General features: G+C 54.0%; 4 protein-coding genes and 1 long non-coding RNA gene across 7 annotated transcripts; 3 read left to right on the top strand and 2 right to left on the bottom strand.

Moving 5' to 3' along the window:
• Window positions 1-80: 80 nt before the first annotated feature.
• Ctsw (cathepsin W) lies at window positions 81-3,728 on the top strand. 2 transcript variants are annotated; one of them, XM_021638506.2, is made up of 10 exons: window positions 81-289; window positions 683-767; window positions 1,547-1,660; window positions 2,193-2,347; window positions 2,445-2,541; window positions 2,617-2,697; window positions 2,778-2,903; window positions 3,064-3,128; window positions 3,205-3,411; window positions 3,491-3,728. In XM_021638506.2, exons 1-10 carry the CDS (start codon window positions 209-211, stop codon window positions 3,599-3,601), a joined length of 1,122 nt encoding a protein of 373 aa, XP_021494181.1. In that variant the 5' UTR covers window positions 81-208; the 3' UTR covers window positions 3,602-3,728. The 2 variants fall into 2 exon arrangements, with proteins under 2 accessions (XP_021494181.1, XP_060240552.1); XM_060384569.1 differs by having other exon boundaries at window positions 238-362.
• Window positions 3,729-3,908: 180 nt separating this feature from the next.
• Window positions 3,909-8,559, bottom strand: Fibp (FGF1 intracellular binding protein). 2 transcript variants are annotated; one of them, XM_021638508.2, is made up of 10 exons: window positions 8,386-8,559; window positions 8,001-8,199; window positions 7,682-7,808; window positions 6,612-6,712; window positions 5,606-5,760; window positions 5,200-5,308; window positions 5,062-5,125; window positions 4,715-4,801; window positions 4,529-4,626; window positions 3,909-4,036 (listed from the first exon to the last, which is right to left on the bottom strand). In XM_021638508.2, the coding sequence occupies exons 1-10, from the start codon at window positions 8,468-8,470 to the stop codon at window positions 3,967-3,969; spliced, it is 1,095 nt and encodes a 364-aa protein (XP_021494183.1). In that variant the 5' UTR covers window positions 8,471-8,559; the 3' UTR covers window positions 3,909-3,966. The 2 variants fall into 2 exon arrangements, with proteins under 2 accessions (XP_021494183.1, XP_021494184.1); XM_021638509.2 differs by having other exon boundaries at window positions 5,627-5,760.
• A 34-nt stretch (window positions 8,560-8,593) lies between these two features.
• Window positions 8,594-10,296, top strand: LOC132654353 (uncharacterized). The gene is made up of 3 exons (XR_009592046.1): window positions 8,594-8,714; window positions 9,212-9,280; window positions 10,161-10,296. It is a non-coding gene; the product is annotated as an uncharacterized LOC132654353 (long non-coding RNA).
• A 1,496-nt stretch (window positions 10,297-11,792) lies between these two features.
• Ccdc85b (coiled-coil domain containing 85B) lies at window positions 11,793-12,800 on the top strand. Its single transcript, XM_021638513.2, has one exon. The coding sequence runs from the start codon at window positions 11,970-11,972 to the stop codon at window positions 12,576-12,578; it is 609 nt and encodes a 202-aa protein (XP_021494188.1). The 5' UTR covers window positions 11,793-11,969; the 3' UTR covers window positions 12,579-12,800.
• A 627-nt stretch (window positions 12,801-13,427) lies between these two features.
• On the bottom strand, window positions 13,428-21,649 carry Fosl1 (FOS like 1, AP-1 transcription factor subunit). Its single transcript, XM_021638514.2, has 4 exons — window positions 21,279-21,649; window positions 19,000-19,197; window positions 14,766-14,873; window positions 13,428-14,420 (listed from the first exon to the last, which is right to left on the bottom strand). The coding sequence occupies exons 1-4, from the start codon at window positions 21,381-21,383 to the stop codon at window positions 14,007-14,009; spliced, it is 825 nt and encodes a 274-aa protein (XP_021494189.1). The 5' UTR covers window positions 21,384-21,649; the 3' UTR covers window positions 13,428-14,006.
• Window positions 21,650-21,928: the final 279 nt, after the last annotated feature.

Raw genomic sequence — 21,928 nt, 5'->3', positions numbered from 1 at the left:
CCTTAGGAAGGGGTTTGTCGTTGTCTGGAACTCGGTAGCCAAGAGCTCCTATGGGAAAGAACGGGGTGGGGGATGGCCAGGCAGGCAGGTGGAGAAAGGGTCTACCCTCCACCCCAAGCCTGGTTTCCCCTCGTGGTTTCCCCAGCTCCGCCCTTTCCATCCAACATCGTCTACACAGCTTCCTGCCCCCAGCATTTTTGGCTGCACCATGATACTGATTGCCCACCTCTCCTACGTCCTGCCCCTGTTGGCAGCAGGCCCAGGCTTCAGTGACTCCCTCCTCAGCAAGGTAAATGTTTCTAACCGGCTCTCCAGGCCCTCCCCTGCTGGTCCCATTTCCCAGGTCTTCTCTTTATGAACTGGTAGGTATATTTTTCTTCTTTCTTTTTAATTTTCTTAAGACAGGGCCCTGAAGGGCATGGTGGCAGAAGGATCTGTTAGCCTTTAACTGTGTAGCCCAGGCTGGCTGGCTTCGCTGGCTTCAAACTCTCAGCTGTCCTCCTGCCTAACTTTACCTTTCCTCTTTCTCAGAGGAAGCAGTGGAGGCTGACATGAGGTTGCTCACATTGAAAAACAGAGACTACCTCATCACCCCCTTAGCCCTGCCCTTGTACCTTAGACATAAAGCTGGGTTCACAATGATTCTTTCCCAGGCCTCTTCCCACCTTCCGTTCCTCTCCAGGATGTAGGCCCCCGACCACTGGAGCTGAAGGAAGTCTTCAAGCTGTTTCAAATCCAGTTCAACCGGAGCTACTCGAACCTAGCAGGTATCATGGGCACAGATGTTTCCAGTCCAATTCCCTCTGACCACTTAAGAGATGAAGTTATGGCTTGGGGAGGGGAATAGACCTGGTCCAGGCCTCTGAGTGGAAAATAAGGTCCGTAGTGTGCTCCTTGGCTTCCTCAATATATGATGGGCATGGAACGATCTTCATGCTACAGCCGCTTAAATGTGAGTCCAAGCAGGGAGTGGAGGCGCACCATCTAGTCACATCTTCAGTCGGCAAATCCCGAGGATAGTCATCTTGTCTCCAAAGTGGCAACTCTCTGTCACCTGTTTATCCTGCCCCCAGTCCAAGTTACCAGAGGTTCTCTCTTTCATTCTTTTATTCTAGGGCTTCATCTCCCACATAGGGCTGTATGCATGTGTCGGTGTGTGTACATGTGTGTGCCTGTGTGTGCATACTATGCCCCATCCACTCATCCTCAGCCCACCCACTCATCCTCCAGACCTGTGGTCAGATGTGTGAAGAGGAGGCAGGGAAGGTGCAGCCCGCAGGCACAGGAAACCTATCTGTAGGCATTTTAACTTTCTTTTCTAAGTTACTACCTCTAACCACCTTGCTCAGCTTCCTCCTAGCGAGAGGCTCTTGGTGCCTCTGGGGGAAATTCTAACCTCATGTGGGCAGAGTATTTTTCTTGCAGTGGTGTGGTAGTGATGGGGGCTTTAAAAAGTGCCTGCACTCACCTGAGTGGGTGTGGGTGGCCTGACCAGTGGCCACTTCCTGCCTTGAGACTGGCCTGCCACAGCTCCTTTTCGGTCTAGAGTACACTCGCCGTCTGGATATCTTTGCCCACAATCTGGCCCAGGCTCAACGGCTGCAGGAGGAAGATTTGGGCACAGCAGAGTTTGGAGAGACTCCATTCAGTGACCTCACAGGTACTGGAACCCTCCCGGCCCATGCCTAGAGTGTAGGGTGACGGGCAAATGGGCAGAGTAACCTTCTACACCTTTCCAGGCCAGCCTGGGCGACTGCCCTATCCTAGAGGACAAGGCAGTTACTCTGTGGTCTGTGTCACAGCTTGGCTCACAGGCCAGAAGCAGAAGGTGCAGAAAATGCGCCAGCACAAGCTGGGCCTCTCTAGGCCTTAGTACCCACCTGATACCTTCCAAAGTATCATAGGGACGGGAAAAGCCAAGGTGGTGACAGCTGGAAAGGGAGACTCTAAAGAGAGGGGTGTCAAATCTGTGATCTCATGGGCTTGGGGGCACATGCCTGTAATCCCAGCACTTGGGAAGGCAGAGGCAGATGGATCTCTGTGAGTTTGAAGCCAGCCTGGTCTACAACTCAAATCAGGACAGCCAAGGCTACACAGAGAAACCGTGTCTCCAAAAACCAAAACAACAACAACAACAAACCCCAAACAACAACAGTAAACCCTGTGACCTCTGTGTCCCTGTTTGTCCTCAGAGGAGGAGTTTGGCCAGCTATATGGGCATCAGAGGACACAAGAAAGGATCCCCAACATGGCCAAAAAGGTTGGGTCTGAAAAGTGGGAGCAATCTGTGCCTCTCACCTGTGACTGGCGTAAGGCAACAAATATCATCTCATCAATCAAAAACCAGGTATCTGCCCCCACCCAGTTTGGCCTCATCTACCCCAAGGACAGAGAGATTCGGTCAAGGCCTTGACACCTTACCCGGGCCCACTCTATCCACTCAGGGAAACTGCAGGTGCTGCTGGGCCATAGCAGCAGCGGACAACATTGAGGCCCTGTGGCGCATCAAACACAAGCAGTTTGTGGAAGTCTCCGTGCAGGGTATGGCAGGGAGAAGAGGTGTGGCAGGGAAAGAAGCCTAGGGCCTGCTCACTCATCTGTCCCTTCCTGCCCCAGAGCTGCTGGACTGTAACCGCTGTGGAAATGGCTGCCAGGGAGGCTTTGTGTGGGATGCATACATCACTGTCCTCAATAACAGTTGAGTACTGGCCTGTGGGAGGGCAGTAGGGATGGAGGGTGCTCAATACCCAAGCCTCCTTCCTGGTGCTTGTCTTCAGGTGGCCTGTCCAGTGAAAAGGATTACCCATTCCAGGGGCACACAAACCCCCGCAGGTGCCTGGCTAAGAAGTACAAGAAAGTGGCTTGGATTCAGGATTTCACCATGTTAGCACGTGACGAGCAGAGTATGGCCAGGGTGGACGTGGAGCCTTGGGGCAGAGAAACTAGAGCAGACAGCCTGGCTATGGGCGGGGGAGGGGAGGACCACTCCCCTGTGAGAACAGCCTCAGGGTGGGCAGGGCTTGACGGCACCTTCAGGAATCTCCAGTAATTACCTGTTTCCAGAGATTGCCCACTACCTGGCCACCCACGGTCCTATCACCGTGACAATCAACATGAAGCTGCTACAGGTGGGTGCAGGGTGGGGGGAAGAAGGGCACACGGGAGAGGGCCCTGGACCCAGCTCCTCTGCCCCCTCCTTTGCAGCACTACCAGAAGGGTGTGATCAAGGCCACACCCAGCGCCTGTGACCCCCAACTCGTGGACCATTCTGTCCTGCTGGTGGGTTTTGGCAAGGGCAAGGAAGAGGGGGCCATCCAGACAGGGCCAGTCTTGCCCCAGTCTCGCAAACTTCGCCGCCCTATCCCATACTGGATCCTGAAGAACTCTTGGGGAGCCCAGTGGGGCGAGAAGGTAAGTGGGGTGAGATGGGAAAGGGGGCAGACCATCTTTCTTCTTTACCTTTTAACCCTGACACCCCCTGATTTCCTAGGGCTACTTCAGGCTTCATCGGGGAAACAACACCTGTGGGATCACCAAGTACCCGTTCACGGCTCTAGTGGGCCACGCAGTTAAGAAGCCACCAATCTCTTGCCCGCCTTGAGGACAGCAGCCACCCCTCACAGCCTCTCCCATGGGGGCCACTGCCCTCCTCGTCAGCCCCACTCTGAGGTTCTGCCTGACTGCCCCATCTTCTCTGTATGGCTTCATAAAGCAAGACATGATCCCTGGCTCCTGAGTGGATTCAGCTGGGGTGCGGAGAGGGCGGCTTGGGTGCAGTCTGTGTCACGGTCCAGTCCCTGAAGCGCTAGCATACGCCTCCTTACACACGCCGGCCTAGCACCTGGGCACATGTATGTGTACAGCGTCAAAGTCCTCAGGAGCTCCTCAACCAGGAACAAGGAGCGGTCTCCAAATTTATGGCAACTTTATTGTCAGGGTATGGCAGAGAGGGGAAGGAAAAGGGCTTTAATCGTGATAGAGTCGCAGAAGGCAGCCTCGGAGGGTGGCCATGTAGCGGTCCCAGAGGGCCTGGTGCCTGCAATGAAGATGGCAACCACCATCACTCGTGTCCATTCAACACCACGCCTGACGCACTGCTACGAGTGTTTTCCACACCTGGTCTCCTCAAGAACTTTTTTTTTGGGGGAGGGGTAGTTTGTTTTCGGAGACAGAGTAGTCTCATTCTATAGCATAGAAATGACGCCCCAGCTTCTGAAGTCCTGGGATTACAGACTTGAGTCATTATGCCCAGCTTTCTTCTCTCGGCTCTCCACCCAGAGCTGAGGACTGAACTTAGCCCACGGTGGATCTGCGCCCTCTTACCACGCGACATACACCCGCAGGCTAGTGAGATTCCGGAAAGTCTTATGACTCTTCCAGTTCTAGCCTCCGTTTACATTTGAGAAAGCGAAAGTACAGAAGGTATATTAACTTGTCAGAGGGCACAGAGACCCACGGAGCGGTTCAATAGGGAACCTGAGCCTACTGGAGAGCCAGCGAGTTAGCCAGCTGGCCTGGCGCCTCTCACCGGAAGCCATCCAGGGAGTGGACAGACGCTGAATACTGGTTGAGGAAGAGCCGCACGTCACTCAGGGGCCAGTGGTCGGAGCGGCAGGGTTCCACAAACTGTAGGTCCAAGGGAACAAGTAGCACCACCAATACCCTCAGACACGGGACAGCTGGGGACCGGGGAGGATGGGACAGGACTGCTCACCTTCTCCACGAGGTCCACGAATAGGTCTCTGACATCCTTATTGTGCGTCAGCTTGGCAGCCACATTCACCAGTCCCCGGGACAGATTCTGTTGGAGCAGGGATCTTGGGAGTTCTGTCTTCTGCCCCAGAAGCTGGAGGCTGAGGCTCAGGGAGGGCCAGGCCCCTCCCCAAATCTATCCACCTCCCTCAATCAGGTCCCTTTTGTTAAGAGCTGGGTCCCCCTCACAGGCAGACAGAGAGCAGCAGTGCCACCTGCTGGTCAACTTCGGGCATGAGCAGAGTTGCCCAGCAGGGCACAGAAGGCTCCTGACACTTTATGGGGAAGAGCCAGGACAGGGCCACAGACCTTGAAGTTGGTTTCCATCTCAGAGAAGACGCCCAGTTTTCCCCGGAGGGCGGTACACACCAGGCTGTAGGAAGAGAGAGTCATACTATAGCCATCCAAGACCATATTATACCCTGTCGCATGGATCCCCAAGGTCACCTCTTATGCAAGTCTAGAAGGTCCTTGTCAGCTACTAGAACCTTGAGCTCCTTCAAGTCTTGGAGAAACTCCTTGTCTAAGTCCACATCCATGTCATCCATCTGGGAGTCTGCGAAGACCATGAAGAAAGTTGTGGGTGGATGAGAGACCATCTTATGAGGTCCTGAACCTTCCTCACCACTACCTCACTGGGATCTCTGAGATGGAAGGCAGAATGTTGTGGCTGAGGCCACACAGTAGTGAGCCTTTGGCCTGCAGACGAGGCTTGTGTGGAGTAAATGGACTACATGGAGAGGTGGCCTGGGGCGGAGGGCTAAAAAAGAGAGGGTGCTGGGTACTGTGGAAGCTACAGGACAAACTGACGGCAGGGAACCAGTCCCTAACGGGGCCAGGAACGTCCAGGCACCTGGGTTGGTGGGGGCCTCACCGACGGCTCCAACGGTCCAGTTCTGGATCATAAGCTCAGCACAGAAAGCAAAGTCACCAAAGCTCAGGTACTGCAGCTTTTTCTTTCCTGTTTCAAAGCGGTTGTTGGCAAAAAAGACGATGGCTGCATAGTCTCTGCAGACAGGGCACAGTGCATCTCTTAAGACTAGAAATACTTTCTCATGGTGCCTACAACAGTGCTTTGATCACTAAGCTTACTTAGCAACTTTTTTGTTTGTTTGTTTTTGAGACAGGGTTTCTCAGCCTTGGCCTTGGCTGCCCTGGACTCACTTTGTAAACCAGGCTGGCCTCGAACTCACAGAGATCTGCCTGCCTCTGCCTCCCAGAGTGCTGGGATTACAGTTGTACTGGGATTACACAGTGTCAGGCTCTACAGACCAGTAAGCTTACTTAGTAAGGATTATTATTTTTTTTTTAAGATTTATTTATTACTTATACAGCATTCTGCCTGCACGTGTGCCTGTGCACCAGAAGAGGGTACCAGATCTTATTATAAATGATTGCGAGCCACCATGTCATTGCTGGAAATTGAACTCAGGACCTCTGGAAGAGCAAGCACTACTCTTAACCTCTGAGCCATCTCTCCAGCCCTAGTAAGGATTCTTGAAAAAACATTTGCTGTTGTTTTAACTTAGTCTTAGCAGGTAGTTCCCACCTGCAATCTTGGCTAAGCATTGTAGTTCTGGCCTGTTTCTGCTCTCCCTCACCACGTGAGCAACCACGGACCATTTCCTTACCAACCTCCCATCTCTGCAAAGAGGTGATCCAGCCACGCTACATCCTTGAGCATTTCTTAGATGCTTTCCAGATGCCTTAACCTTGGCCAATCTGAGGCAACTTACAGGTCATTAGTAGAATAATCATTCCTCCATAACAGCCAGAAGGCCAAAGGGTTACGACAGGGAAGGTGTGCTGGTCTAAGGCCCAGGAAGCTGTGTGCAGCAGGAAGGTGGTCAGCCCCTCACCTGGCTAAGCGGTCTGAGAGGAGGAAGTGTTGCTGGATGTTATCCACCAGGGATCCCCGCATTTCCTCCACCACCTTGAAGACTCGCTTAAAGTTGTCAAACTGTAAGGCCATTAAGGAAGAGGACCGGTCAGAAGGTGCTAATGTGGGAGCTGCTACGCACCCCTCTCCTGCCCACCTAGCCAGCTGGCAGGTACTGATTTATCCCTAGTGATTTCTTCAACAGACGACTAGGGTTTTTGTTTTGTTTGTTTTGAGACAGGGTTTCTTTGTGTTTTGGAACTTACTCTGTAGACCAGGCTGGCCTCAAACTCAGAGATCTGCCTACCTCTGCCTCCCCCCAGTGCTGAGATTAAAGGTGTGCGCCACCCTGCTCACAAAGACTAAGTATTAATAACTGCCATCGTTTGACAAATGTTGACTAGCTTTTGGCATTTTCCTTAAAAGGATGTTTACTTGCTCCTGTCCCTAAGTTCAATTTAGTATCATGATCTCTGGGTTCTTTAAGGACCTGGTTTAGAATGGATTCTCCCGAGTAACTTGAAATAAACTAAGCTGTGCACACGGAGCTCAGGAGAGACACAAAGGAACAGCATCCAAAGCCTAGAAAGGTTGTAGCAATCAAAGGCCAGTTTATACCCTGGTACTTTCCCCCTGAAGACAGGGCATGATGTGGATGCCACATCATGCGTGCTATTAAAAAGGTTCATGGATAAGGTAGCTCCTGCTGTGGAGCTCAAGGGGTAGGTATGGCCAAGAATAGCACCTTCTAGGCAGAAGCACCATGAGCAAAACCAAGCTTGGGGCTCAGGAAATGTAAGGCGGATGGGACCTAACCAGAGTCTCCAGGTCAAAGCCAGTGGCAGTCAATGAAAACCTATCAGCAAAGGAAAGCCTTGGTCAGAACTGAGCCCATGAAAGGTCACTCTGGCCAGAGGGGAGGTGGTAGGAGAAGAGACTGCATCTCAAGAAGCTGCATCCACAATCACAGGCCGGAAGCTGGGGTGCGAGCAGAAGGATCAAGGGGTGGAAGGGTGGGCTGGACGGGATGTGGTATGGTGTGTGACCCACCTGCCTCCGGCAGCTCTTCAGGGTAATTCCTGTTTTGGTGCTGATGTCATCCAGGTCTTTCTTGGTACCCTTGGACAGCTTCTTGCCCAAGACCTCCCGAACAAAGGCCTCGTCAAAGGTGTAGTACCTTGTGGAGGCACAGAACGTTATTGGTGACCCATGAAGGGAAGGGAAGGGAGTCCGCCGGGGTTGGAGCCTTCTGTTCACAGCATTCTGGTTTCCTGGGCATGTCCCGCCACTCCCTGTGCCTCAGTTTTGGCCCCCCAAATGGGTGTGAGTCAGACTGACTGACACCCTCCGCCATCCCCCAGGGGAGCACCTCTCAATGAGGAGCGCCTGCCGGGAGGGAGGGATCTGGAAGATGAGCTGGTGCAGCAGCTTCGGCGGCGCGTGCAGCAGTCGCTCCAGCATGTGAAAAGTGCGGTAGTGGTCCATGGTGTCGCTCTGCAGCACTCCCGTGGTGGCGCCCGTCTGCTCCAGGATCCCGGAGCGAACCCGGAGAGCCACCGCGTCGTTCACTGAGAAGTGGGTGCTACCCTAAGATTCCAGCCCGCCGACCCCGGCGGCCCTCCAGGGCTTCCACCTCCAATCCTTACCTTTCCCTGGCTCCCAGCTCTGTCCACTTCCCTAAACTATGCCTAAGCCCTGGCCACGCCCACCCTCTCACCCAAAACAACCGCTTCCCGGGAGGACGCCACCCAGACCTGAGTAACCATCCAGCCAGAGGCGGTACACGTCTTCATCTATAAGGGTCGTGTTTCCCACAAAAATGTCTAGTTCGCTGGTCATGGCGATGCCCGGGCCCGGTTCGCCCGGAGCTGCAGCTTCCACGGCCCAGGGCCGGGCAAGCAGCCGCAGACCCACTTCCGGGAGTGCGGAGATTTCGCTCCGGGCACCCGGAGCTACCGAAGAACCACTTCCGGGATGGAGCTAGTAGGGAGAAGCAAGCGGCTCTGTCCTCGTTTCTCAGCCCTTTCCGAGGTTTTCTGGAAGACCTCGGGATGATCTTCTCCCAGGCTCACCTGTCTTGCAGGTTCTCCCACGCCCATCTCCTCGGCTCTCTCAGAGCCTGCCGATTTTGACCCGTCTCCTAAATTGGAATGTTTCCGAGGCTCTATCCTAAATTGCTGAGTGTGTGTGGGCCCTACTTCATAGTCCATCAGACAGATGAGCATTGTTCTTGTTCCCGCGTGTATTTTATTTCTGTTATTTTGAATTATGTGTATGTTGGGGGAGGGTATGTGCAGGTGCCCTCGGAGACCAGCGGTATCAGATCCCCTAAGCTGGATTTGCAGGCAATTTTGAGTGGCCCATATGGCTGCTGGGAACAGAACTCTGCACCTCTGCAAGAGCAGCTCTTGCTCCCGACCGCGTAGCCATCTCTCCAGTCCCCGCCTTCCACCACATAGTCCTCCCCCTCACAAGCTGGTGACTTGTCTTAAAGTCTTTCAGAGCTCTGTGTGGAAGGAGACGTCTGCAGGGCCACCTCCCTGCTAAAGCTTTCCACTGTCTTCTTTGTCTTCTCCTAAGGCAGTAAAGGCTCCACTTGGGTGCCGCCAAGCCTGAAGGCCCGAGTCTGAGTTCCAGGACCCACATTGTGTAAGCAAAGAACCAACTCCAGCAAACTGTCACCTGACCTCCACACAGGCACTGTTGCATATATGCATAGATATGCTTTAACTTTTTTAATTACTAAAAAAAAATAAAATAAAATGAACCTTTAGTAACCTTTAATCCCGGCAGCCAGGAGGCAGAGGCAGGCGGATCTCTGACTTTGAGGCCAGCCTGGTCTGCAGAGTGAGTTCTAAACCCTGTCTCGAAGAAACAAAACAGAACAAGTAAACAAATGTTTAAAAGCCCTACCCAGGCCATTTTAGCTCACTGCACTAGAAGGCCGCTTATGTAGAAAGCGGGAGGTCCCGGTTGTCATGGGTAACAAGGCCAGGTCATCCACCCGTCGCCCATCACCCACCCGTCGCCCACCCCCTTAGGCACAGCACATTTTAGGGTTTCTAGAAAGATCACTGTCACCCTCCGTCTGTTTTCCTACGCTCCTTAGTAGCAGCCCCAGCATCCACAAGTTCTCCTACTAGAAACCTGGGCTGTCTCCCAAATTCCTCTCTCCAGGCATTCAGAGCTGTTGACGAGCCTGCTGGGCGCCTCTAGCATCCGCCTCTTCCTCTCTGCCCCACTCGGCGCCAGCCTAGACTTTCTGCACAGCTCTTGGTTCCATGATACACTGTTATTAATCTGGTTATTACACCCTGCCCCCAGAGTCCACCCCACACAGCACAGCTGAGGGCTTCTTTTGAGGTTGGCATTGGGGACAAAGTCCTCCTACAGCTCAGGCTGATTTTGAACTCAAGGATGACCTTGAATTCCTGATGCTTCTGCCTCCCCTTTCCAAGTGCTGGGATTACTGGCATATGCCAACACAACTGGCTTCTGAACAGTCTTTTACAAATGTTTCTTTCCCTAGGTGTGGTAGCTCATGCTTGTGATTCCTACACAGAGGCCAGAAAATCTCTGTGAATTGGAGGCCAGCCTGGTCTACGTAGACACTTTCAGGCTACCCAGGATTACACATTGAGACCCCGTCTTAAACAAAATAAAACATTTAAAAAATTATTTCTCTGTTTAAAATTCTTACTGACCTTTGGAAACCCTCTAGTCTAGCATTGCAGGCCCTTAAGAATTTGGAATCAGCCAGGTGCGGTGGCACACGCCTGTAATCTCAGCACTCTGGGAGGCAGAGGCAGGTGGATCTCTGTGAGTTCGAGGCCAGCCTGGTCTATAGAGTGAGTCCAGGACAGCCAAGGCTATACAGAGAAACCCTGTCTTGAAAACAAAAAGCAAAAGAAAGAAAGAAAGAAAGAAAGAAAGAGAGAGAGAGAAAGAGAGAGAAAGAGAAAGAAAGAAAGAAAACAAGGAAAAATTTGGCACCTATCCACCTTTGAAGCCTACTTCTGGTTTTGTTTTGTTTGTTTGTTTGTTTGTTGAGACAAGGTCCTACTTTGTAGTACAGGCTAGTCTAAACTGGCATCAATCCTCCAACTTCAAGCCCCAAGCACTGGGATTACAGGACAGGAGTCACCCGTACCCAGCTCTTCAAAGCCTCCGCATCCTGCCACTTTCCACAATCCTACACTTCCCAAAATGTCAAAACTATCCTCACTTACTCCTAAAGTACCCAGACTCGGGGTCAACAGTGTCTTTTACCACACTTGCTTCCTCCCGCATCGTTTTTCTCTATCGTTTTGCCTCAAAGGCAGGGTCTCTCCACATAGCCCTAAGCGTCCTAGCAACCTCTGTTGGCATCTTCTGCATCTTTTATGGCCCCTCAGGTATTCTCTGTTTAGGAAATATTTTGGGGATCCACCTGACTACTTCTGCATTGCACCCTTCTTTCATGGTGCCAGAATGAGCCGAGATCTTATGCATGCTGGGTATATCCTTTATCATTGAGTCATATGCTCAGCTTGAGCTTGAGTACCAGCCCTCTTCCTCTCCCCTAAAAGATTTTCTTTCTTTTCTTCAAGACAGGGTGTCTCTGTGTAGCCTTGGCTTCGTCTGCCAGATTTTGACCTTTTTGGTCAAGAACAGGATTCTCGTCAAGGTCAAGTTTATTTCTGCACGGACCTTTCACACAACAAAGGTTTATCAAACAAACAAACCCTTTGGCGGACCCACACTGCAGGCAGGAAACGTTCCCTGAGAGGGAGAGTTAGTTTAGAAAGGGCCAGGACTTTTGGACTCTAGATTCCGAGTGGCTGGGATTGATGCTTCAGAGTTCTGGCAAAGGAAGAAGATCCTGGAAAGCCATCTGTTTAGGTTCTGATGCAGGCTGGGCAGGGGTCAAAGAGACCCCTGAATATCGGTTCTCAAAAAGTGCTTGAGGAGAATTGGGACATGGAGCAGTGCGATGCCTTCGGGTCCTGCTGAGATGACCATAGAAGGAAAGGACACAGAGAGAGAGCCCCTACTGTTTGAGGACCGTGACACTCAAGTCAGGGGTGGGCGAGGGAAGAGGAGCTGCAGGCTTTGGCTCCGCCCCTCCCCGGGAGACCCTCTGGATTGGCTGTCCTTCCACAACGTCACTGGGCCCCGCCCCGGCGCGCGCCCTGCCTCGTGCCCACCCCGGGCTGGCTGCTGCAGCCTCCGCCGCCTCTTCCACGGCTTGCCATCCGCGAAGCCGGAGCCCGGGCCGGAGCCTGAGCGGCCGCCGGCCCGAGGAGGGGCTCCGGAGCCTCGGCGGTGGGCGGGCGATGCTGCAGCTGCCTCATCAGCCATGGAGGCCGAGGCAGGCGGCCTGGAGGAGCTGACGGACGAGGAGATGGCGGCGCTGGGTAAGGAGGAGCTGGTGCGGCGCCTGCGGCGGGAGGAGGCGGCGCGCCTGGCAGCGCTGGTGCAGCGCGGCCGCCTGATGCAGGAGGTGAATCGGCAGCTGCAGGGTCACCTGGGTGAGATCCGTGAGCTCAAACAGCTCAACCGGCGCCTGCAGGCGGAGAACCGGGAGCTGCGCGACCTCTGCTGCTTCCTGGACTCGGAGCGCCAGCGGGGACGCCGTGCGGCGCGCCAGTGGCAGCTCTTCGGGACCCAAGCATCCCGGGCGGTGCGCGAGGACCTGGGTGGCTGTTGGCAGAAGCTGGCAGAGCTGGAAGGCCGCCAGGAGGAGCTGCTGCGGGAAAACCTGGCGCTTAAGGAGCTTTGCCTGGCACTGGGCGAAGAGTGGGGCCCTCGCGGTGGCCCCGGCGGCGCAGTGGGCTCGGGCGGCGGGCCCACACCCGAGCTTGCCCTGCCCCCGTGCGGTCCCCGCGACCTAGGCGATGGAAGTTCCAGCACTGGCAGTGTGGGCAGCCCGGATCAGTTGCCCTTAGCCTGCTCCCCCGATGACTGAGGGCGCCTGCCTGGATTGCTCTCAGAGCGCGGAGACTGCTGTGGACCTCCAGACCTGGTCACAGCTTCGGCTGAGCACCGGGGCGCTGGCATGGACTGAAAAAGCCCTGGCACTGAGGAGGGCCCCTCGCTCTTGCTGGCAGGGCAGCAAGGGGATGGAGGCTGAGGTGGAGGGACTTGCTGGGAGGTTGGGTGGGGACCAATAAACTGGGAAGGAAGCAGAGCCCGAAGCCTGACCAGCTTGTGTCTGGAACTCGCCGGGGTCTGGGAAGAGGGCGGAAACCCAGAGATGCGGTGCAGTTCCCATCCAGAGGGACTGCAGGGCTGAGGGCTGACTCCCCATTACCTGATTTTTGGGTGGGATTTGAGGTGGTGGTAGACCACTGACGCCCTTGATGGGCGCCAAGACAGGCCGAAATCCGGCCACTGAAGTGGCTCCAGCTCCCTTCCAGGCTCCTTCCTGTCCAAAACAATGGGACAGGAAGCAGGTGTTGGGGGCCTAAAGCCCACTGGGCCGCCTGCTCAGACCCAGTCCTTAACTGCCGTCCTTCCCTGCCCCCAGTCCTTTACACAGGAGCAGCGTGGGTCCCCGTGGGGAAAACTGATAATCCTCTTTGCTGGCACTTCAGAGCACTCTCAGCCTCTCAGGACAGGAGATGAGGCGGAGCAGAGGTAGCCCCATTCTTCAGATGAGAATATCCGAAGTCCAAAAACACAGGGTAGTTTCTCCAAGGTCAAGGCCGAGACTGGAACCTGGCGCTCTTGTTCCAGACGGTCTCCTTGAGCCGCTGGATCCAACATGACAACTCAGACTAGAGCTTCGAGCCTTTTATTCCATTTTGGAAGGTTTGTATAAAAAAAATAGTCTCTTTAGGAAAATAAATAGCAGCCACCCTTGCTGTGGAGGCTTGGATACCCTGGAGCTAAAGGCTTCTCAGAGCTAGGGAGTGCAGCTCAGCTCAGCTCAGAAGCCACAGGAGCCTCCCGAGCTGTGCCGGTCAGGAGGAGCCTGCAGGATGTCCGGTGCTGCTGGCAGCGGTGCTGTGTGAGTTAGTGTTCTAGGCTACTGAAAGGGCACCTTCCGTCTAGGTGTAGGGTTGGCCGGATAACCTGGAGAAAGTGGCCTTGCAGACCACTAGGACTCCAAAAGACCGCTGGGGATCTCCAGAGTCTGGGCTGCAGGACTTCTCCGGCAGAGGGGACATATTTTGTCTCTGATTTTGTGCAAATTCTGATAAGGCCAGCTCTAGAGAAACAATGAGCAGCTTTGGGGGACCTCCCCTCCCCCGACCCCCAAGCTGGCTCTGTATCAAAGCATAATGTGTTCGTTCTAATCTGAAGAGATAAGGGCCTGCTGGTATGGGCATGGATGTGGTCCAGGCCTGCTGGATCAACGGGGTAGTACCAGCAAGGGGTGTGACTGGGCACCTCACAAAGCCAGGAGTGTGGGAGAACCCAGGGGGTCGGAGGAGGGGTCGCCACTGCTGCTGCTACTCTTTCGGTGAGCTGAGGAACAAGGTTCTGGTGTGCTAGGATAGGTGAAAACTAGGCTGGGAGTGAAAGGCGTCAGAGAGGGTGTGGTCATGAGTGTGGGGGTATGCAGTGCTTCCGGTTCAAGCACGGGCCCCGGAGAAAGGGAGATACAGGGCACCGGGCGGCAGGGCGCTGGTGGGCTGCCGGTGCCGCTGGTGCTGCTGGTACCACCCGGGTCCTTGCCTCCTTCTGGGATTTTGCAGATGGGGCGATGGGCTTCCAGCACCAGCTCGAGGCGTTCCTTCTGCTTCTGCAGCTCTTCGATCTCTCGCTGCAGCCCCGATTTCTCGTCCTCCAATTTGTCAGTCTCCTTTACAGGATGAGCAGAAAGTTAGGAAGATGATGGGTGCTGAAGGGCTCCAAGCCTGAGGCTGGAGTCCCCAGCAAGTCTGGACTGCAACTCCCATGAACCCCTGGGAGAAAATGGGCATGACTTCCATCAGGCCCGGGGGCGTCTTAGGAGAAACTGCCTATTCGACTCTGCTTCAAGGCCCAACGCAAGTGTTTTTAAGCCACTTTTTCTTTTCCTTTTGCCAGGACTTGCCCTCGGGCAGGGTGTGGAGGAGTGGTTTACTGGGTTTCTGTGTTCTTGGGAGCTCAGGCCCCCGAGGCGCTGCCGGCCTGGGCTAGGAGCCCTCTGCCCACTGATGCTCACCGCCTGTAGGAAGTCTGTCAGTTCCTTTCTCCGGTTCCTGCACTTAGCTGCTGCTAGCTTGTTCCGCTCTCGCCTCACTCTGCGGCGCTCTTCCTCCTCTGGGCTGATCTAGGTTGGGAGAGAGTCAAAGGGGCCGTGAGGCTGACCCTGGGCTACCAGCCACCATCCAACTTTCCTTCAGCCTGTAAGTTCAGGTACCACCGCCCCACAGCCGCTTCTGTGTACCAGGCACTCCTCACCTCATCGGTAAAATTTCCAGCTCACACCTAGCTTCCCTGAAAAGTTTTCCCTCCCTATGAATTTTGACCTTCTTTCCCTCCTTCCTCATTTTAGAACTCAACTAAGATGTTGGGACCTCAGGAAGCCTTCTCATTCCCCGAGCAGAAGTAGCCTTCCCTCCTGAGCCTATGAGACAGGATCATCTCTTCTTACACGACCTTCAGCTTTCTTTTTTAAGCCACTTTTATTCTTATTTCTTCCCCCGGGAGCTGTGAGGTGCTCACGAGTGTCAAAAGTTATTGAGAATCTCCTATGTCGGCAAAGCACTTTATAGATTTTTCTTTTATTCGGTGCTAGGGATCAAACCCACGGTCCGGTACATGCTTTCTAGGCAAATGCTCTACCACTGAACCACATCCCTAGCCCTTAAATGGATTCTTCTTGGGTCTTGTAGTTTTGTTTCTTTGTATTTTAGACAGGATCTCACTGTGTAGCCCTGCCTGGCCTAGAACTTTGGTCTAAAACTCACAGAGATCCGCCTGCTTCTGCCTCCCAGGTGCTGGAATTGAAGATGTGTGCTGTCATACCTGGCTGGTTTTGTCTTTCTTTCTGTTTCTTTGTTTTTCGACACAGGGTTTCTCTGTGTAGCCTTCAGTGTCCTGAAGCCTACAAAGCCTGGCTTTGTAGACCAGGCTAGCCACGAACTCACAGCGATCCACCTGCCTCTGCCTCCCTGAGTACTGGGATTAAAGATGCGCCCCACCATGCGTGGCTTTGTTTTGTCTTTTTAAAAGGCAGTCTGTATCCCGGGCTGGCCTCGAGCTCAACACACAGCAAGGCTGGTCTCAGACTCCTGGTTCTTCCGCCCCCACCTTCCGAGTACTAGGATTACAGACTTGTGTCATCACCCCTTCCAGCTTCCCTACCTAGATTCTTTTGTTGTTTGTTTGTTTGTTTGTTTTTCAAGACAGGGCTTTTCTTCATAGCTCTGGCTATCCTGGAACTCACTCTGTAGAACAGGCTGGCCTTAAACTTTGCCTGCCTCTGCCTCCCAAGCTGGGATTAAAGGCGTGTGACATACCTTGCCCAGCTAGAGTCTTGAAACATTATATATATATTTAGATATGTATATGTATGGACTCAGTGTGTCATGGTACCTGTGGAAGTCAGAGAACAACTCTTGAGAACCTGGTTCTCTCCATCCATTATGTGGGTTTCAGGGATTGAACTCAGGTCATTAGGCTTGGCAGCAAGTACCTTAAACCGCTGAGCCATCTCACCAGCACGCCCTTCATGGATTCTTGTTTGTTTTTTGAGAGGGTTTCTCTGTGTAGCCCTGGCTTTCCTGCAACATGGCTTGTGTTCAGACCAGGCTGGTCTCAAACTCAGATCTGATGTCTGAATCACCACTGCCTGAATATTTCTAAAATATTGGCCTGGGGCTGGAGAGATGGCTCAGCAGTTAGGAGCACTGGCTGCTCTTTTAGAGGTCCTGAGCTCAGTTCCCAGCAACCACATGGTGGCTCACAGGTATCTATAATAGGATCTGATGCTCTCTTCTGGCCTGCAGGTGTACATGCATACACACGTAAATATATAAGTAAATACATAAAATATAAGTAAATAAAATTCACAAAAAAAACGGCTTTCGGGGCTGGAGAGATGCCTCAGTGGTTAAGAGCATTGTCGGTTCTTCCAAAGGACCCAGGTTCAATTCCCAGTACCCACATGGCAGCTCATAACTGTCTGTTCCAGGTGATCTGACACCTTCATACCAATGCACATAAAATAAAGTTAAATAAATTATATAGTTAAAAAAAAAAAAACGGCTTTCGTCGATGGCACACACCTTTAGTCCCAGCACTTGGGAGGCAGAGGCAGGCAGATCTCTGAGTTCAAAGCCAGCCTGATCTACAGAGTTCCAGGGCTATCACATAGAGAAATTGTTTCAAAAACAAAATAAAACGAACAACAGCAACAAAATTGTGTGTGAGTGAGTGAGTGAGTGAGTGAGTAAGAGCACCATGTGCATGCAGTGCCAGTGGAGGCCAGAAGAGGGCATCAGAACCTTTGGAGGGAATTGTGGACAGTGAGTCGCCATGAGAGAGCTGGGGATGGAACCTGGGCTCTCTACCAGAGTAGCCAGAGCTAACTGCTGAGTCATCTTTCTAGACCTCTGCGTACTGGCTTGTAAGCAACTGGAGCCCAGAGAGGATGAATAATTTGTCCAAGTTCCAGAGCACAATTTAATGCCCACCGTTCACACTGAGTGACAGACTGGCCACCTGCCCAGGAAGACCTTACCCACAGCTCACAGCTCCAACCCAGTGGTACCCGTGACTGAAAGGTGCCACTCAGGACAGGGCTAAAGGAAAGACATACAGAAGGGCTTGCTTGCCTCTTGCTCAGACCCCAGCTCGTCACAGAGGTCAGCTCTTCTGTTGCTGGAAAGCTTGCTGCTGCCTACTCTCTGTCCAGTCTCGAGTGTCTCCCAGGGTCTTGCCCCTCTTGTCCCCATCCGAGACAGAGCCATCACTGCAAACATCTGTGCGCGTGCTCAGTGGAACACGTGCATTCACTGGGGACGAAGCATGTGCCTCACCTCAGAGTGAACCCAGCCAGGTTGGTCTCTTACATCATACTTTTTCCCAGTCAGCATTTTGTTCTGTTTAGTTTCTGAGATAGGGTTTCTCTGCCTTGGCTGTTCTGGACTGGATTTGTAGACCAGGCTGGCCTCGAAACTCAGCAGTGACCTGCCTGCCTCTGCTTCCCCAAATGCTGGGATCAGAGGTGTGTGCTACCACACCTGGTTTCCTAGTCAACATTTAAGCCAAGCTTTCTTTTGTTGTTTGGTTATTTGAGACAGGGCTTATGTGGTTATTTGAGACAGGGCTTATGTATCCCAGGCCGACCTTAAACTTCCCACAGGCATGCATCTTCATGCCCAGCACAGCTTTTTAATATGGAGACTTCCCCCACTATACTCTCCTAGTCTAAGTTCTCCAGGAAGAGGAAGAGAGGTGCCATGGCCTTAAAGATCCTTAAAGGTATCCTATATACATTCACAAATACCCTATATACATATAGCTGTGATCCTAGCACTTGGAAAGTTGAAGCAGGAGGATCTCAAGTTCAAGGCTGGCTTGGGCTACATAACAAGACCCTACCTCAAACAAACAAACCCAAACATACCCTTATCTATTTTAGAAAGGACTCCGGGAGACAAAAATTCTCCACTCACTGGAGCCTTCTTGAGCTCCCACTGAGACAGTGTGGCTCATAGGATCTGACTTTGGGAGTTCAGTACACTTGAGGCCAAGGCCAGTCCTGTCTCATTACTCAAAATTTGTATGGATTTGGACACGTGACTACCTCTCTGTGCCTTCACTTCCTCTCCTGGAAGATGGAAAATATGAAATACATTTCCCATTCACTTTTTTTTTTTTTTTCTCCAGACAAGCTTTCTCTGTGTGGTCCTGTCCATCCTATAACTCACTCTGTAGACCAGGCTGGTCTGGAACTCAGAGATCCCCCTGCCTCTGGCTGCCAGGTGCTGGGATTTAAGGCGAATGCCACCACATCCCATTCACTTCTGTGAGCATTAAAAGAAACAGAGAAACAGATTCAGAGACTATGGGAAGGAACACTCACTCCTCTCCCTTATCAGAAGGTACATAGAGGCTTGAGCCTACCCACGCTGTGCATGGCAGAAGACAAGACGGAGACCCCACTCATATCCACACACACGCTTTGCACACTGGCCTCGCCAACCCCATTCTTGTTCCTCCAACCCCATTCTGAAGACGGGTCTTTGAGCTTTCCATACCCAAATCCCATCTGTGGATACATGCAGCCTTCTCCAGGAAGCTTTCCTTGACTCAGACGTGACCTTTTGCCTCTTTCTCGGTCTCCCAGGGACTCCTATTGGCAATAGATGTTCCTGCACAGCAAGATCCTGTCCCTGCTTCCTACGACCCCTAAGGGCTGTGGAAAGTGCAACACCTCTGTTCCTTACCTGCTCACAGGGCCTGCGACGCCCCCCTGGAGGTGGCCCTAGGGCTCGGATGACTCCTGGTCGGGGCTGAGGGGGACTGTACTGGGGATAAGTCAGAGGTCGGGGATAGCCACCGGGTCCCAGGAAATGAGGCTGCACCATCCACTGTAATTCCTGGTTGCCACTCACAGCGTTGACACTTGGCACAAGGTGGAACTTCTGAGAAATAAGAATGGAAGGCCAACGGTGAGGTCTGTGTGGATGGAGGGACTTCCAGGGGACAGGGCCAGACTCCTGTCTACCCTCCATGTAGATACTGGCCTCCGGGAGGCCGCAGGGAGCACAGTTTTGAGCTGTGTGACTATGGGGCAGGTTACAGAATGTCTCTTTTCCTCTGTTTCCCCATCAGAGATCTTTTGTGTTTTTCATTTATTTATTTTTTTAACCAAGTCTGAACTGCCCATCACTGTTCCAACTGCTTTGCAAATAGTGACTCAGACAGCTGGCACAATCATATCTTCACTTTTCAGACAGGGAAACAGTTGTCCATAGATCCAGAGCTAGTGAGTAGAAGCTGAGATTTGAGTCCAAATGGCTGGGCTCTTTCCCCCCTCCTGCACCCATCCTCACAGAGCGGCATAATTTCAGCTTCTAGCTCCCAAGGCAACTGAGAATCAGGTAAGAGGGTTTCTTGGTGGGAAACAGGATCGATCTCACGTAGCTCAGGCTAGACTTAAACTCTTGATCGCCCTGCCCCCGCCGTACAAACACTGTGGCTTGAGGATAGGTGAAGCAAGGCCTCCGGAGAGCCAAGTGTGCCATATGGTGAACAAGGACTATCTGTGTCTCATTTCCAGTATCCGCTCAGCCATTTACCGGCTTTCTGACCGGGGCAAGTTATTTAGCCTCAACTTTGCCTCAGTTTCCTCATCCTTAATAACATGCACTATTTCATTGCTGCTGAGAAGTAGGATCTCAAAGCTCAGAAGTCAGAGTTTAACTTCTTTTTAACTTTTTTTTTTCGGTTTGAGACAGGGTCTCTCTATTATGTAGCTCTGGGTGTCCTAGAACTCACCTTGTAGACCAAATTGACCTCAGACTCCCAGAGAGCTGCCTGTCTCTGCCTCTGACTCCTGAATGCTGGCTGGGATTAAAGGTGTGCCCAACTGTGCAAATTTTGAAGGCTCAAAAATTGATGGCGGTTTTCGAGTCCATAAAATAAGGTGAAGGAGATGAAAAGCCCTCCATAAGAGACTTGACATCCTGTAGTTCTTTTTCCGCCAGAAATCTGAGGCATGTGTTGGGATTGGGTGTTGGGGGGATGGGGGTGTTTTGAGGGAGAAAATTGGGTTCAAGCCTTGTGAGCTAAAGGTCCCCCCCCCAGTCCAGGAAGCACCTCACATGCCTAGACAGGTCTGGAGGGCTATGTCTTCAGCCCAGCAGTGGGGGACACAGCATCTCAGTGACCCCAGTTCTGGGCTGGAAGTACCGCCAGGGGCATCTCCCGCTCCCAGGTCGTCGGTCCTAGGGGCCGTTTGGGCCAGGAAGGGAGGGGCACCCAGGGTGACTCAGCCCCAGTGACTCGGCCGCTGTGACTCGGCGGAACGGACGCAGCTCCTTCCCTCCCCTGGCGACACGTGCTCGCGGCCCCTCGACAGGAAATGGGCACCTGCAACCTCTCAAGTGCCCCTAGCCAGCAGCGGGAGACGTCGAGTGCCCGGAGTATGGGGCGAGAGGGTGACGAGGAGGAGGATGACCCCGTGCATATCCGAGCCCTTCCCGCTCTCCTCAGATCACTGCCCGGGGTCCACGGGCTCTGTACTGCAGAGGGATGGGGACCTGGCCAGGCAGAAGGACAGGGACAGCTGGAACGCCACATGGACGGCCACAGACTGCGAGGAACTAGCTGTCCCTGCGGGGTTCCGCGTGCCCAGGCTCCTGGTTACTGACCGGGGACGCTGCTGCGCTCCCGTCCAGGCTGGGATGGGGCAGGTGGATCCCCGTATGTGGGGGCAGACGGGAGGACACTAAGGCCCTCCGGGAGGAGAGGGGCAGGCTGACAGTCAGCTGGGGAGATGCCGGGCCGGGGGTTGGCGGACCAATGCTCTCCCCGCGTCCGCCCGGCCGCCGGGGACGCGGGTCCCGGGACCGCGCAGAACCTGCAGGCTCCTGGGTCGCGACCCCCAGAGGCCGGCGCCGCGCGGGCTCCCCGTCCTCATCCCCGAGCAGAGCGGACTCGCCCCGGCGCCCCCCAACACGGCCCGAACCCCGCGTCGTCCCGGGGGTCCGGCCGGCCTCACCTGCTGCTGGGCGGGGTGCGCCGGGGCCGGCGGGGGCAGCGCGGGGCGGCCGTAGGCGCCGCCGGCCCCGGAGCTCGGGCCCGGGTCTCCGAAGTCTCGATACATGCCCCGGGCTGGATGCTCGGCGGGGTCGGCGTCGGCCGCTGTGGTTCTGACTCACTCGCGCCTCGCCGAGTCTCGTCTTTTCTTTCTTTTTTTTTATGAATGAAAAGTTCTCGGGCTGAACCACTGGCGCCGCGGGGGGTGGGGGCGTGTCGCGGAAAGCGCCGGGGACGCGCCTCTCCCGGGCAGCCTCCGCCGGCCTCTGCCGCGGAACCTCGCGACCCCCTCGCTCCGGTGGCGAGCCGCCTCTGCTGGGAACCGGCCGCCGGCCCGGCTCGGCGTCCCGCGGCCTCCGCCGCGGCCCCGCCCCCTCTGACGCAGCTGCCCATACATGGTGCAATTTCCTCGCCGCGCCCAGGTGCAGCGAGGGTTCCCCCTTGACGCACCTAGCCGAGGTTGGGGCTTGCAGCGGCGCCCCGCCCCAGTCCCGGCTAGCCAAGGTTCCCAAGGCCATAAAACAGGACCAAACAATCCCGTAACCGCCCCGGCTTCCCGGGGGGGGGAGAGGGGGGACTCAGAAAGAAGAAAGGGAAAACTGTGAAGTGAAT

Source organism: Meriones unguiculatus, chromosome 1 (genome assembly GCF_030254825.1).
Source record: "Meriones unguiculatus strain TT.TT164.6M chromosome 1, Bangor_MerUng_6.1, whole genome shotgun sequence".
Classification (NCBI taxonomy): domain Eukaryota; kingdom Metazoa; phylum Chordata; class Mammalia; order Rodentia; family Muridae; genus Meriones; species Meriones unguiculatus.
Note: the sequence above shows the minus strand (reverse complement) of the source record. Positions and strands in the feature narration are given on the sequence as shown.

Excerpts from the sequence above, each read along its gene's own strand:
- Ccdc85b (XM_021638513.2), top strand. The coding sequence starts at position 11,970 with ATGGAGGCCGAGGCAGGCGGCCTGGAGGAGCTGACGGACGAGGAGATG.
- Fibp (XM_021638508.2), bottom strand. The coding sequence starts at position 8,470 with ATGACCAGCGAACTAGACATTTTTGTGGGAAACACGACCCTTATAGAT. Across the intron at positions 7,809-8,000 it reads CAGGCGCTCCTCATTGAGAG|GTACTACACCTTTGACGAGG; the intron begins GTGCTCCCCTGG and ends TGCCTCCACAAG. Across the intron at positions 5,309-5,605 it reads TGAGGCCCCCACCAACCCAG|ACTCCCAGATGGATGACATG; the intron begins GTGCCTGGACGT and ends TGGTCTTCGCAG.
- Fosl1 (XM_021638514.2), bottom strand. The coding sequence starts at position 21,383 with ATGTATCGAGACTTCGGAGACCCGGGCCCGAGCTCCGGGGCCGGCGGC. Across the intron at positions 19,198-21,278 it reads CGCACCCCGCCCAGCAGCAG|AAGTTCCACCTTGTGCCAAG; the intron begins GTGAGGCCGGCC and ends CTTATTTCTCAG. Across the intron at positions 14,874-18,999 it reads GTCGCAGGCCCTGTGAGCAG|ATCAGCCCAGAGGAGGAAGA; the intron begins GTAAGGAACAGA and ends CTCCCAACCTAG.
- Ctsw (XM_021638506.2), top strand. The coding sequence starts at position 209 with ATGATACTGATTGCCCACCTCTCCTACGTCCTGCCCCTGTTGGCAGCA. Across the intron at positions 2,904-3,063 it reads GTTAGCACGTGACGAGCAGA|AGATTGCCCACTACCTGGCC; the intron begins GTATGGCCAGGG and ends ACCTGTTTCCAG. Across the intron at positions 3,412-3,490 it reads GAGCCCAGTGGGGCGAGAAG|GGCTACTTCAGGCTTCATCG; the intron begins GTAAGTGGGGTG and ends CTGATTTCCTAG.